This window comes from Panthera onca, chromosome X (assembly GCF_046562875.1).
Source record: "Panthera onca isolate mPanOnc1 chromosome X, mPanOnc1 haplotype 2, whole genome shotgun sequence".
In the NCBI taxonomy this organism is placed as follows: domain Eukaryota; kingdom Metazoa; phylum Chordata; class Mammalia; order Carnivora; family Felidae; genus Panthera; species Panthera onca.
In genome coordinates, this window is record NC_138357.1 from 285,586 (window position 1) to 298,322 (window position 12,737).

At 41.4% G+C, this 12,737-nt stretch overlaps 1 protein-coding gene across 1 annotated transcript; it reads right to left on the bottom strand.

Moving 5' to 3' along the window:
* Positions 1 to 740: 740 nt before the first annotated feature.
* On the bottom strand, positions 741 to 11,064 carry SPRY3 (sprouty RTK signaling antagonist 3). Its single transcript, XM_081792362.1, has 2 exons — positions 10,502 to 11,064; positions 741 to 4,768 (listed from the first exon to the last, which is right to left on the bottom strand). The coding sequence occupies exon 2, from the start codon at positions 4,663 to 4,665 to the stop codon at positions 3,799 to 3,801; it is 867 nt and encodes a 288-aa protein (XP_081648488.1). The 5' UTR covers positions 4,666 to 4,768; positions 10,502 to 11,064; the 3' UTR covers positions 741 to 3,798.
* Positions 11,065 to 12,737: the final 1,673 nt, after the last annotated feature.

Genomic DNA, 12,737 nt, shown 5'->3' on the forward strand with positions numbered 1-12,737 from the left:
AAACTGCCCGAAAAATGGCAACTGTCTGCAAACATGTTTTCAAAGGGAATAGTGGAGAAGTTTATAATGCCATCATCTTGGGAAGCAAGAGACATATATGATGTCTGTAATTATTGCTTCACTCCTAACATAGGAGCACATTTGTTTCAAGTTTTAGGCTGCAGATGAACTGCAGTTAGGTAAAGGACTGTTCACTGTTTGGGGCTTGTTATACCAGAAGAGTTTGCATTATCCTCCAGACTTCTACACCCAACTCTGGAGCAGGGACTTGGGACTCAGACAGCCTAGGGTCAAATATTAGCTCCATAATTTATAAGCATTGTTACCTTTAGCAGTTCAAATAACCTCTCTGTGCTTTAGTTTTCACATCTGTAAAATGGCAATTGTAATTGTACCTACATCTTACAGTTAATGTGGGAATTAAATGAGCCAATATAGGTAATGTGCTTAAAATAGTGCTTAGCAATACAGTAAGCACTATATACGTGTTCACTATACTTATTATAGCTATTGTGATGAGGAAGATGGGCTGGAATTAGAGGAGAACTCTTGACTAAAGCCATATGAGATGTATCAGGGAACCAATATGTGGAAAGCAGTAGAATAAGGCGGTAATGGATGACTGCAAAAAAAAAAAATGCTAAGCAGGAAACACCCTCTAATATTCCTGTTTATACAGTACATGCCACAAGGTAGAAAATAATGAAAACAGAGGCTTTCTGCAGGATTTAGAGTTCTTTCATATATATTTTAAATATACATGTGCAATACATTAAAATATATAGAATGTGTGAATATATATATTTACACACACACGCACACACACATATATATATACATATACATATACTATACATATACATATACATATATATAACTTCACAGAAGGGACGCAAATGCACACTCACACATCTGTACGCATACCCCAACAGGACCCATCTATACGTAAACCAGATGCAGCCCGTATCAGGCCAACTTGGACACAAGTGAAAGCCCTGACTCAGCAGCAGATTGCAGATTGCAATTGCATTTGAGTAACCCTTCAGTTTCTTCTACCAAGTGTAAGGCCATTTAGAAACACACTGAGAAGAGCTCTTCTGGGTGTATGGCAGAGCCCAGGGCCCCTCTGGCAGTGCACAATTTGCCTGAGTAAGGACTGCAGGATTGGGATATCAAGGAGCTATCAAAGAGGAGGAACTTGTGTTAGTTTGGGCCCTGATACTAGTAAGCAAACATCCATAGAATAACTTTAGCTCCAGGAACAATGCACTAGTGTCATAGAATCCTTATATATCTCAGCTCTAAGCAAATTTCAGGCAGAAGCGGGGAGAAGTGTGTGTTGCTACTCATCACCATCCAGCTGGACTCAGAGAACTGGGCACAGCTTTAGGGGTAGGTAGATAAGTCAAAGTTCAATCAGGCAGACTTGTAAGATTTTTAAAAGTTACTTAAAATTGAAAGATCCGAAAGCAACATAAGAGGTTACAGGTATTGGTTTGGGTTTATAATGTTCCAAGAAGCCAAACCTTATATATGGCACCATTTGCAGCAATATCATTAACATTATTAATAATAATCATAACATATTTATATATACAAAAATAGAGCAAAGCAATTCTAGAAGAGGAGGTGAAAGTGAAAGTATGAGGCTGTGTACAGCCCAAATGTCAGTATACTTCAGGAAGATTCAGAACCAACAAAAACTGAGTGGCACATATTTCTATAGTATATATCCAACAAAGAGATATGGATGTTCTCTTCTTCTTCCCCCTGTGTATGACTATACATTTCTCTCCACCTCTCCACTCTGCAATACACATCCATGCACACTTTAAAAGAGATGATATATAAAGTCAGAGTCTGGAAGTCTTAAACTAAGTTGGAGCACCTTGATTTCAAGCAAGTGCCCTCAATCTCTGAATTCCTTAGTGAATTTTGGATTCACTTACAGAGGGAAACTGGATCTAATTCTTGTGTCTTTAACAACAGCTGTCTTTAGGAGCCTGCCATCCCCACTGCAGCCTTTTCCCATTGAAGTGGATTCACAACACAGGCTCTTGGTATTTTTTAAAAGAGAAGTCAGTTCTCTGCATTATACGTCTCTCATCTCAGTTCTCCACTGTTGCTGAAATTTAGGTTTTCAGGCAATTGCCATTGCAGACAAAGCCAGGAGTGAGCACAATGTGTGCAGCAAAGAGTAGGCGAAGGTACAGCTTGGTTAGGGATTGTTTGTTTGTTTGTTTGTTTTTTCCACACTTGAGCTTCTACAGGTGACAGAGCCAAAGATGATGTCCACTGGGGGCAGCCTCAACACCTGATAGTTAATTAGCTACCCACCATGCACTGCATAAAGACCAGTACACTAAGTTGGCATGGTTCCAGAAAATTGAATGGCAACGGCCTTCTGTTACTGTTAATAGAGTCCTACGAGAGAAGTCCCAGGACTCAATGTGGTGTAGGGTAGAGAATATTTAACTAGGAGTCAGAAGGCCTGTATTCCAGTCCCAACTCTGCTATGAACTCAGTGTGTGGCCTTGGGAAAATCCCTTCCTATCCCCAGGCCTCAGTTTTCCCATCTGTAAAATAAGGGCATTGAACTAGATTAACAGTTAAGATTCCTTCCAGCTCTAAAGTTTTATGACTTTTTATGTCCATAATTAAGGCCTGAGCCATGCAGTCTCAGGGCAGTTAGCTTCTAAGAGAGAACAGACCTCTGTAATATCCTTTGCTTTGTTCATTTAGCTATAAAGCACGTCTGCCTTTGGCACTTGGGTCAGACATACAAAGTTATGAGCATCCTGATTTACTATCCTACTCCGCATGCTAGTGGAATCTGTCAGTACTAGAAGTCGATTATTGGGAAAGGGAGTAAAACTCCAACTAGTTAAACCTGGAAATGTAAGATAATTTTGCCTCATATGCTCACAAACAGGTGAGTGTGGTTATGAGCACACACACACGTGTCAGGATATAGACTATTGCTAGTGATCAGTTCATTACAGTAATCCATTTCCCTTAATAAAATTTAGTAAATAGTATAGCATAGCAAAGTTTGGCGTCAAAGGAAACACCTATGGAAAAACAGCACTTTCGGACATAGTAGAGAAAGAAAGTCAGGTAGAGAGAGACAAAGATAGATCAAACAAGATAGAAATACAGGTAGAGAATGGATTAGTCTGAAAGAGAGGGAGCAAAGGAGTAGAAGGAAGGAGACAGAAAGAAAAGAGAGGAAAAGTAGAAGGAGAGAGACTGGGAACGAAGGGGGAAGGAGCACAGAACAAGAGGAGACAGGGAGAAAAAGAGACTAAAGAAGAGAAGGGCAGTAAACAAGGGAGAAGGGATCAGATTCCCTGGAATATTGAATGCTGTTCCACATGGACCTGTGAAAACCATCTTAGAAGAAAGTTTCCAAAGGCACTGTGGAAAGTAGAGTGACGCTCAGAGCCTGCATCGAGAGGCACTATATTGGGGAGCCCCTAAACCTCCACGTTGCGGGCTCTGTCAGCCCTCGGTGTCCAAATGTCATGCCTATATATCACCTGAATTTGCCATGACAGCCACAGGGCTAAAACGGCAAGGTGTAAAAAGGTTGAAGAGGAGTGGGATAGATACTGTGAGCAAGAACAAGGCATCCTGCACCAGGATGTACTTGGCCATTCCCCTGACACTGCAGGAGCAAAACTGGTGAGGCCCTAACTTTGGCTACTTTACTCCTCCTCCCCCTCTTCAAAGATGAGGCCTGCACTTTACTGATGGGGGCTAAGAAAGAGAAAGCTCTGGATCCATTTTGTGGGAAGGTCATACAGACTTCTCCTGGGCCTTGGGGAATGGTGCACTACCAGAAGAGATTTTTCTGCACACAGTGTTGGTGTGCCTCTTACAGCGGCAGCCTGGTCGCCTGAGGCTATCATAGCCCTGCTGGCACAGATGGAGGCATCCACGGGTAGGCAGGTAGCAGCACAGGCAAGGTAGGAAGAGGGAGATGAGGCTCATGGCTGCCCAGCGGACAAAGCAAGAGCTCGGCCCACAGGAGCAGGGCTCATCAGCGCAGTTGTCTTCGTCATCAGTGGAGCAGTGGTAGAAGAGGCCCTTAACACAGCAGAGACAAGTGCCATAATCGAGGAGGCTCTCGGCAGAGCAAAGGCAACGCTGGTTGCACAGCCAGCAGGAGGGGAGAGGACGAGCTGCCGTGCAAAGGACACATTTGCAGCGCCCACACTCCTCGCAGATGAAGAGGTGCTCACTGGGGTGCACTGCAGATGGCTCAGCTTCTCCCTTCAGAGCACCATCAACCTTTGGGTGGACCCCTGCTCCAGGCTGGGTTCGGATGATGGACTGGCCTGAAGGTGAGGGGGTAATGCTGGCCAAGAGCCTTTGATCAGAGGCAGTGGTGCTATGGGACATTGAGCTGGCAATGCTAGATTGGCTCAGATGCTGAGGCAAGGGCTGCAATTGATGGCACTGGCTGAGACTGCGGGGAAGAGCAGTAGGCATGGTAGCCAGGGACCAATCAGATTTGTGGGTTTGCACTATAAGGGAAGGGCTGGAGAGGGCCTGTTTACAGGGGACTGGAGGCCGTTCCACATAATCATTGCTAGCATGAGTAGAGCGCAGCTGTTCAATAGGAAGAATTTGTTGGAAATCATCTGTCACTGCAGCATCCATTTTGCCTTGATTCTTGAGTTCTGAGTGGTTTTGGGTCAGGGTGGCACTTGTGGTGATAAAGAGCCCTTGTTGTTACATGGACGTTAGGGCACATCAGAAAATCCTAGGAGAGAAGAAACACAAACAACACATGAGAACACATCGGCCTGAATACTTTGCAGGGAGCTAAACAAAGCTTGAGCCCTGTCTCCTCTACCACTACCTTCAATTACTTTAGGGTAGTCCTCATGTTACACCTTTATTCTGTAACTTACCTTGCCTACTTCTTTACAGGCAAATCTGGTCAACTTATCCAGGCTATAAAGCATTCTGGGAGCAAAGCTCAGATCATTGATTCCTTTTGTATTGCATCATATGACTAGGGTCACAGGAGCAGCTATCTCATTCAGATGTTTGCTAACACAGAAATCTAGGCCTCGAGCCTCACAATTATAATAAAAATGGAACCTAATTTCAAATGCAAAGGCTTCATCCTGAAGCAATGCCAGTGTAAAAGAAAAAGCCTCACAAGTCTTCCAGGAGAAGTTGTGTGAGTGTGTATGTATGAGACATACATACAGGTGAACATATAGGTATCATCAATCAAAATTCTCCCTTCAGTGAAATTTCTGATAAGCATAAATAAACAGATGAGAAAGGAATTGCTTGATTCAATGAATATAGGCAGGCAAGATGTGATAATGGCACTGATATGGCAGAGACACAGAAGGCAAAAATCAGGCTATCTGTAGAACAATAGGAAAAAAAAAAACCTTTTATACATGTGGGAGTAACACTTGGGATGAGGGAGCCATAAAAGATGAACCCTGAATTATTTGAATTATCACCTGTATTTGTACCTATTACTACCCTAAGTCAAATCTACATTGATGGGATTTACTAGGCAGAATCTACTTCAACTGCTTTTCCCTATGTTTACCTTACACAGTAAATTGGCTTTCTTAAAGAGCAACAATGTTCTTATATCAGATCTAAACCAAGCTGAATATCTGGAAAGCATATGTGCTTGTGTCTCCATTGTACCACAATCAGGAACTGGTGGCTGGTCATTTTCTGAAGGATCTGATTGAGCCTAGTACTGATAATGGTTACTATGAGGAAAATGTTGTACAAACAGTAGATTGCTGTATTGCAACACCTGGAAGACTGAACAACCAAAAAGGTGTACACAAGAGAACCTAAACACAAATCCCAGAGTCATCCTGGAGGCATTAGGACCTAGGAAACACTAGCATGAATAAAGCATACATTTGAAATCCATCATATTTCAGGCCTCCTCAAAATAGATCAATTACTCACACTACTGTATAGAATGCAAAGCTTGAATGAGTAATAGAAATGAACAAGTGAAAGAGGATAGTGCTTGATTAGATTTCCATAAGCAAGCAAACACGGCACTGAAATGTGTCCAAAGCTCAATAACAGGAGAAATATGGATGCCAAAGGCCTCAGTGGCTAATAATATGACCAGACTCATTGCCTTTTGAGGCTATATCCCCATGCAAACCTGTTTAGTTGAATTTACATCTGTTCATTTTTTGAAAAGAAGATTTAATTTGGTTAAAAATAACTTTCTGGCACATCACATAGAAGAACCAGTCTGACTATAATTTCGTTTTTTAGTTAGTTGTTTTTGTGTTATTTAATGCAGCACAAGAGAATGCAGATAAACACTGTGGACATTCTAAGGCTCAAATATCTATAAAACTTTTGTCAAATCACTTGCTTTTTTGGGCAATTTCAGTGTCTATATAATTATAGGGGTAAACTAGGTGATTTTGAAGGACTGAACCCTATTATGGTCTATCATTCTGTAACTACACAGTTTGTCAAAAAAAAAAAAAAAACTATCTTCGTCTATACCTTCGCCTATTATTCTGTAACTACAAAGTTTGGCCAAAAAAAAAAAAAAAATCTTCGTCTATACCTTCCACATCTTCAATCCTTGAGGGTAAACTAAGCAACATGCCCTTGTTCATTTGGGCACTCAAAAGCAAAATTTATGTCTCTTTTATTTACTTGGACTCACAGCCCCCTGAAGTGTCCAACGTCTACCTTTGCTGTACTTTGTGAAGACTAATAATCTTAGTTTTGGAAAGGAAAAAGTAGTTTTCATTGGAACACCTAAATAAACAAAGAAACATTGTTCAGCTGACTTGAAGGATCTGTGGATTTAGAAGCTTTGAATCAAGAGAATTATTTTTGGCAAATTTATAAGAAATAGATTTATTCCCCATTGATCAGATAAAGAATGCGTGGGGCTCTTTGTGTCTGCTATAAGAACAGTAACAAATACAGTGGATGCATTTTAGACTCATTGATTTCCCAAAGGAAACTAGATTCAAATCATATTGGAAATTTAAAAATCAACAACTTGAAAGAAGATATACAAGGCCTCAAAGTTACAAGAGATAATCATACGGGATTCCAAGGGTATCAGTAAGTATCTCAGGGACATGCCCAGAAGGTTCAAAAGCTAAGCTTGGAGGAATCTAGGTCATAATTGAAATGACTCAGAACCATGTTCAAAGGGGATCCTGTCTTCGCAGCAGAAGAGTATATATGGTGCTTAAGTTGAGAAGGTGTATCTAGATATTGATTAGATTTCTGTAAGACTGAGAAGTTGAGATGCTTGATTGGATGATTAAAGGAAGCTCTGGGCATTGGTCTGGGATGATGAGGTACTAGTGTCTTGTTTACAAGGGAACTAACAGGATGAACTCGGATGGTTTCTTCCTGCCCTGAAAAATCTTTTATTAGAATGGACTGTGGAAAATCTGCAATACACAGGACAGGAGCACCTGGGTAGAATTAGTGTGTTGAGAAGGATAAAACAAGATTGAATAATAGTAAATTGTTTGCAAATCTGACTAACAGGATGAACTGAAATAGATACTGTAGGGGAAGGTAAAAGGGGAAAAAAGTTAAGAAACAAATAAGCAAGAGACTGCTACAGCAGATAGATTAGATGAAAAACTACTACTGCTTGCATGTTTATGATTCAGAAATCTACCCATTAAAGGGCCATTCATTGTGAGCAAAAACAGTTAAGAAACTGTGCTGTTGGTCAGTTCTATATTCTATTAAATGAGGGAATATGCATATCAAATATTATTAAATAGGAGCCAAGGTGATTATACAAGTCTTGGCTGCACATTGGTGGGATCTAGTGATTTCTGTCACGTAGTGCCTCTGCAGTAATGAATGATGCATTGTAAACCCACTCCCATCTCAGTCACTCTGGCCAGGTGCTCATAGCTTTCTCAACAGTTTTTCTGTAGCCCTGAAATTTTCTATGTTCAACCTAAACAGAAATTTCTTTTCTTATGCCAACTTAGGGACTAGAGAGCTAAATCTATTCAAGAAATGCTGTTTGTTAATGAAAGAAAAATATATTTACTTCCTGGAGCCTAAAATCTGCCATGTTGAGACCAAAGTTGAAAACTTCCCTATCTAAAGCCCTACTGTGCTAATACCTTAAGACAGCCCTGATTTCTCTGGTAAATCCTTCCTGATACAATATGACTCAACCTCAATTTCAAAGAAGAGGAGGGGAAAGAAGGAGAGCCTGGCTCCTGTTTTCTCCCACTCCCATGGGTTCAATGCTGTTTTGTACCTTACTGTGTAACAGCTCTGGGGTGTGTTACTTTTTTCTGTGCTCTGCTGTTATATACACTCGTTCTCAGAATAACTGAAAGCAAACATAGGGGGAATTTCTGCTATGGCTTTATATGTTTTCTTAGTTCTACTGTTCCAAAGTCTGCTCTCCAAAAATCCCTCTCTGTGCAAAGGCATTTGCATCTCTATCAAAGCACTCCCCCCTTACAAATACCAAGTTGTATATAGTTTACATTACTAACCTCTCAGCCACTGACTGGGCCTCCCTCCTACCACATACATCTTGCTGGAGCTGCCAGGTTCTCACCACATTTAACTCTTAACTTGTCATTTTGCTACCCTGGTCCTATTCATTACTTTAATAGTTTCATTAAGACTCATGGCAGTTTATTTCAAACTGGAGAGTCTTGTAGTTTTAAGACCTTGCATTTTTAAAGATATACATGTTTTAGTGATGAGCAGTAAAGGGAAAAACTGTAATAACAAATGAATTCACCTAATTCTAATCCTGGGGAAAATGCTAGTTGTTCACTTAAGAAGTAGGAATCTTTCTTTAAACCTCAAATCCTTGTATAAGATACAAGAAATTTAAGTTGTAGTCCTAACTCTAGCTCTACTTTGTTTTGTGACTGTGGGCAACTGACTTCCATCCCAAGCCTCAGTTTTTCTATCTGCAAAATGAGGGGCACAAAAGGAGGGCTTTTAAAGCCCCTGCTTATTTTGATACTCTACATTTTTTATGCCGAGTTTGTTGTTTGCATTTCTCTGTCTCAAAATGTCTTTCATGAAGAATTAGTCTCCTTCCTTTATGTTTTTTAATTCCTCACTACCCAACTCCTCAACTCTGAATAAAAACCCTCCAAATCCAAGTCACTCAGACCACCATCTAGATTGTTTCACAGCTAGAGAGACTTAACAGAACACAAAGAAAGCAAAATGCATAGAATAAAGTCTCAGTAAATGTTTATTTAGAGGTACAGGGAGCAAGACTAATACTTCCTTGTGGATAAAATGCTAGCCTGTGCCTTATTGGTATGTATGTATGCAGCTGACTTGTTGGGAACATGATTTAACACCTGGTATATCCAAATTCATGTAATAGCACATTATGTTACAATGAGGTTTTTTTTGTTTTGTTTTGTTTTTATTTATTTATTTATTTTTGGGACAGAGAGAGACAGAGCATGAACGGGGAAGGGGCAGAGAGAGAGGGAGACACAGAATCGGAAACAGGCTCCAGGCTCCGAGCCATCAGCCCAGAGCCCGACGCGGGGCTCGAACTCACGGACCGCGAGATCGTGACCTGGCTGAAGTCGGACGCTTAACCGACTGCGCCACCCAGGCGCCCCACAATGAGGTTTTAATGTACCCAGAAAAGCAACAATAGTTTGCATTTCAAAATAGATTTTCTGTTTAAGAGTTCAAGGTCTGTTTTCTGTTCATCTAACTTGGTTTGCAGCATGCAGAGGTGAATGATAATTATAATTAGCTACAGGAATGGAAGGGAGTATAAACCACTTGTACTAGGTCCTATCAAATGCCTATTGGCTAACTGGACATGCTCACAGGTTCTCACTTTTGACAAAATTTCCGTGTGCCACACAGAGACATGTGCACACACACGCAGGAATGGATCCAGAGATTTCTAAATCATTGCTCTGACTCAATGTAAGTAGGGGGTTATGCCGTGTCAGCTTGCGCCATTTCTACCCAGGGCAAGGTGATGTGATGAAATCTGAACGATGCACAGCCCAGACTTGTGAGCCAATAGCAGACTAGCCCCACGCTGACAGGATGCCCGCTGGGCAGCCAGACTGGCCTCAGCACGGGCTCTCCCTACGTCCTCAGCTTGGGTGGTTAGGCTGCGCTATAAGGGGCTTAGGCAAGCACCAAAATGCATTTAAAGGTCAACAGGCTAGAAATTAAATTGACATTTGGATACAAAAGGGTTATTTTGAAGTTCCATTTTGATTTATAAATTTCCAATACGGATAGTTTTGTGCAAAAGCTGATTCATTTAAATCTCATTTAAATGGTTTTCATTTTATTTTACCCACGCGTTTGCTCTTGTACGCGTGCACACGCGCGCGCGCGCACACACGCACACTCACACACACACACACACACACACACACACAGGATGGCTGGAATGAATGGCAATCTGTGCATTGCATAGAAAGAATTCTAGGGTCTTTAAGAGCTAATCTCTACGGCTTACCTTGAGGAAAAGGTTTATCCATGCTGAGAAAAGCAGAAGAACTAATGCCCCATTTGGCTCAAAAGACCTCTTCTTCTCCTGAGTCTTTAGGTTTCTCCACCTCTCTTCGGAAAGTCTGAATGAAAACTCCACTGGCAGTGGAGCCAGAAACAGAGATAGTTCTGTGTCGGTCTTTCTGACACAGCAGAGAAAACGGAAAGAAGGAAAAAAAAAAAAAAAAAAACGATGGTGCGGGGGGTGGGGGTGGGGGTGGGGAGGAGAGTCAGACCTGTAGTGGCAGATACTTTGTATAGATTTTACATGCAGATCTAAATCTTGATGCACGTATTCCCCAAAGAAAGCTCAGCAGGGTAAGTTGTTCATCTCCTCCTCCTCTTTCTCCTCCTCCTTCTTCTATTCCTCCTCCCCCTCCTCCTCCGCCTCTTTCTCCTCCCCTTCTCCTCCTCCTCCTCTTTCTTTTCCCCCTCCTCCTTCAGCGTTTTCCTTCCACTCCTCTTCCCTCCCCCTTCCCTCCTCCCCTTCTTCCTTCTTTACCTCCTCCCCCTCTTTCTCTTCTGCCTCCGCCTCCGCCTCCGCCTCTGTCTCCTCCAATCTGACGGATGAACCAAAGCAGCAGAAACTGCAGTTGTAGACGCAGGGTATCTCAACAGAGCAATAGATACCGCTAGTGTGTGATTATTTATATAGCTCAGGGTGTGTTGGTATATAATCTGCAGAGACGGGGGTGGGGGAGGGGGATGAGATTGCAGTGTGTTCGGCTCAGCTAGCTGGCTGTTTTGTGAATGTAGATGATTTCTGAAGGTCTTGTGAATGGATTATAGGGGAGGATGGGAGGGAAGGGATTTATTGCTCCTTGGTATAATTTCTTTCTCTCCCTCTCTCTGTGTCGTTTGCTTTCCCGGAGCTGTAGCTCTTAATGCTTAGCTAAGTGGCGTCATCCAGTTGAAATTGAATCGACCCATTAGAACTCCCCATAGGAATCTCTGTATCCGGTCCCTGGGTAATGACTGAAACAAAATTTAAAGGGGAATGGGGGTGGGGTGGAAAGTAGCAATTTTAAGGAGACCTAATTTAAATGTCTCTGCCGATCACAGTCCTACCAAAACCACTCAGCCCTTGCTGAGTGATTGCCGCTTCAGTCAGAAAGACAGAGCTTCTCCTTTGTTTCAGGGTTTCTCCCACCTCTTACCCGCATTCATTTCTACTTTTTCAGTACTAATAATAATTATCCATCCATCATTTATTGGGAAACCATTACCCAACTTACTTTCCCTTTCTGCCTTTAGTATGCCATATAATCAACAAATATTTTTTGAGTGCCTTCTTTTGTGCTAGGTATTGTGGATTCAGTAAGGAAGACAGAATCCCTGCCTTCATGCAGCCTTCTTGGGACAGTCCTTCTTCTGAAAATAAAGCAGCTTTGGACATTTTCTCTTAAAGTGAAGATCAAAGTTTTCTGTAAATTATCCTCAGTTCAGTATTTAATGCAACAGGAATAAGTCTTCCTTTTGGGCATCCAGACAGAAGCACTTGGATGAAAACAAGCTGGAGTTTAAAATAAAAAAGATCTGATTTCAAGTCCTGCTTCAATGGACAAGTAGCAGGAGCTTGATCATCAACATTCTTAGCATGCTTTGGTTACCCCATCTGTAAAATTGAGATGGTAAATGGTGACAGTTCACAGTAAAACAAACCTTTGAGTCAGGAAACTCAGTTTCTTAATCTTACTCTAACTCCTTGTGTGACCTTTGCAATTTACTTTCCTTCTAGTGCCTCAATTTCTACATTTACATGAGGGGATCTGATTAGGTAATTACTAAGGTCTCTTCTAGCTCTGACATTCTATTATGTACACCCTCGCAGGACGGTTAAGGAAATAAAAGAAAGCATGGGATTAAAAACATACATGGTTGTGTGGGTCTGCATGCACATATGTGTATGTGTGTGTCAAAGGTGTTCCAACTCTCTTGTTGATATGTGTGTGTATATATATACATATATATATATATATATATATATATATATATATATATAGTGTATACACACACATATGTGTAATTTCTAAGCAAATCCAGATCTCTTCCTAATCAGAATTTCTAGAGTCAAGAGATTTGCCTATGTAAATTCTTCTCTTTTGTGGCTCAAAGTTATTTAACTTTTTTTTAACATTTATTTATTTTTTGAGAGAGAGAGGGAGACAGAGTGCAAGCAAGGGAGGGGCAGAGAGACGGAGACA

Excerpts from the sequence above, each read along its gene's own strand:
- SPRY3 (XM_081792362.1), bottom strand. The coding sequence starts at position 4,665 with ATGGATGCTGCAGTGACAGATGATTTCCAACAAATTCTTCCTATTGAA.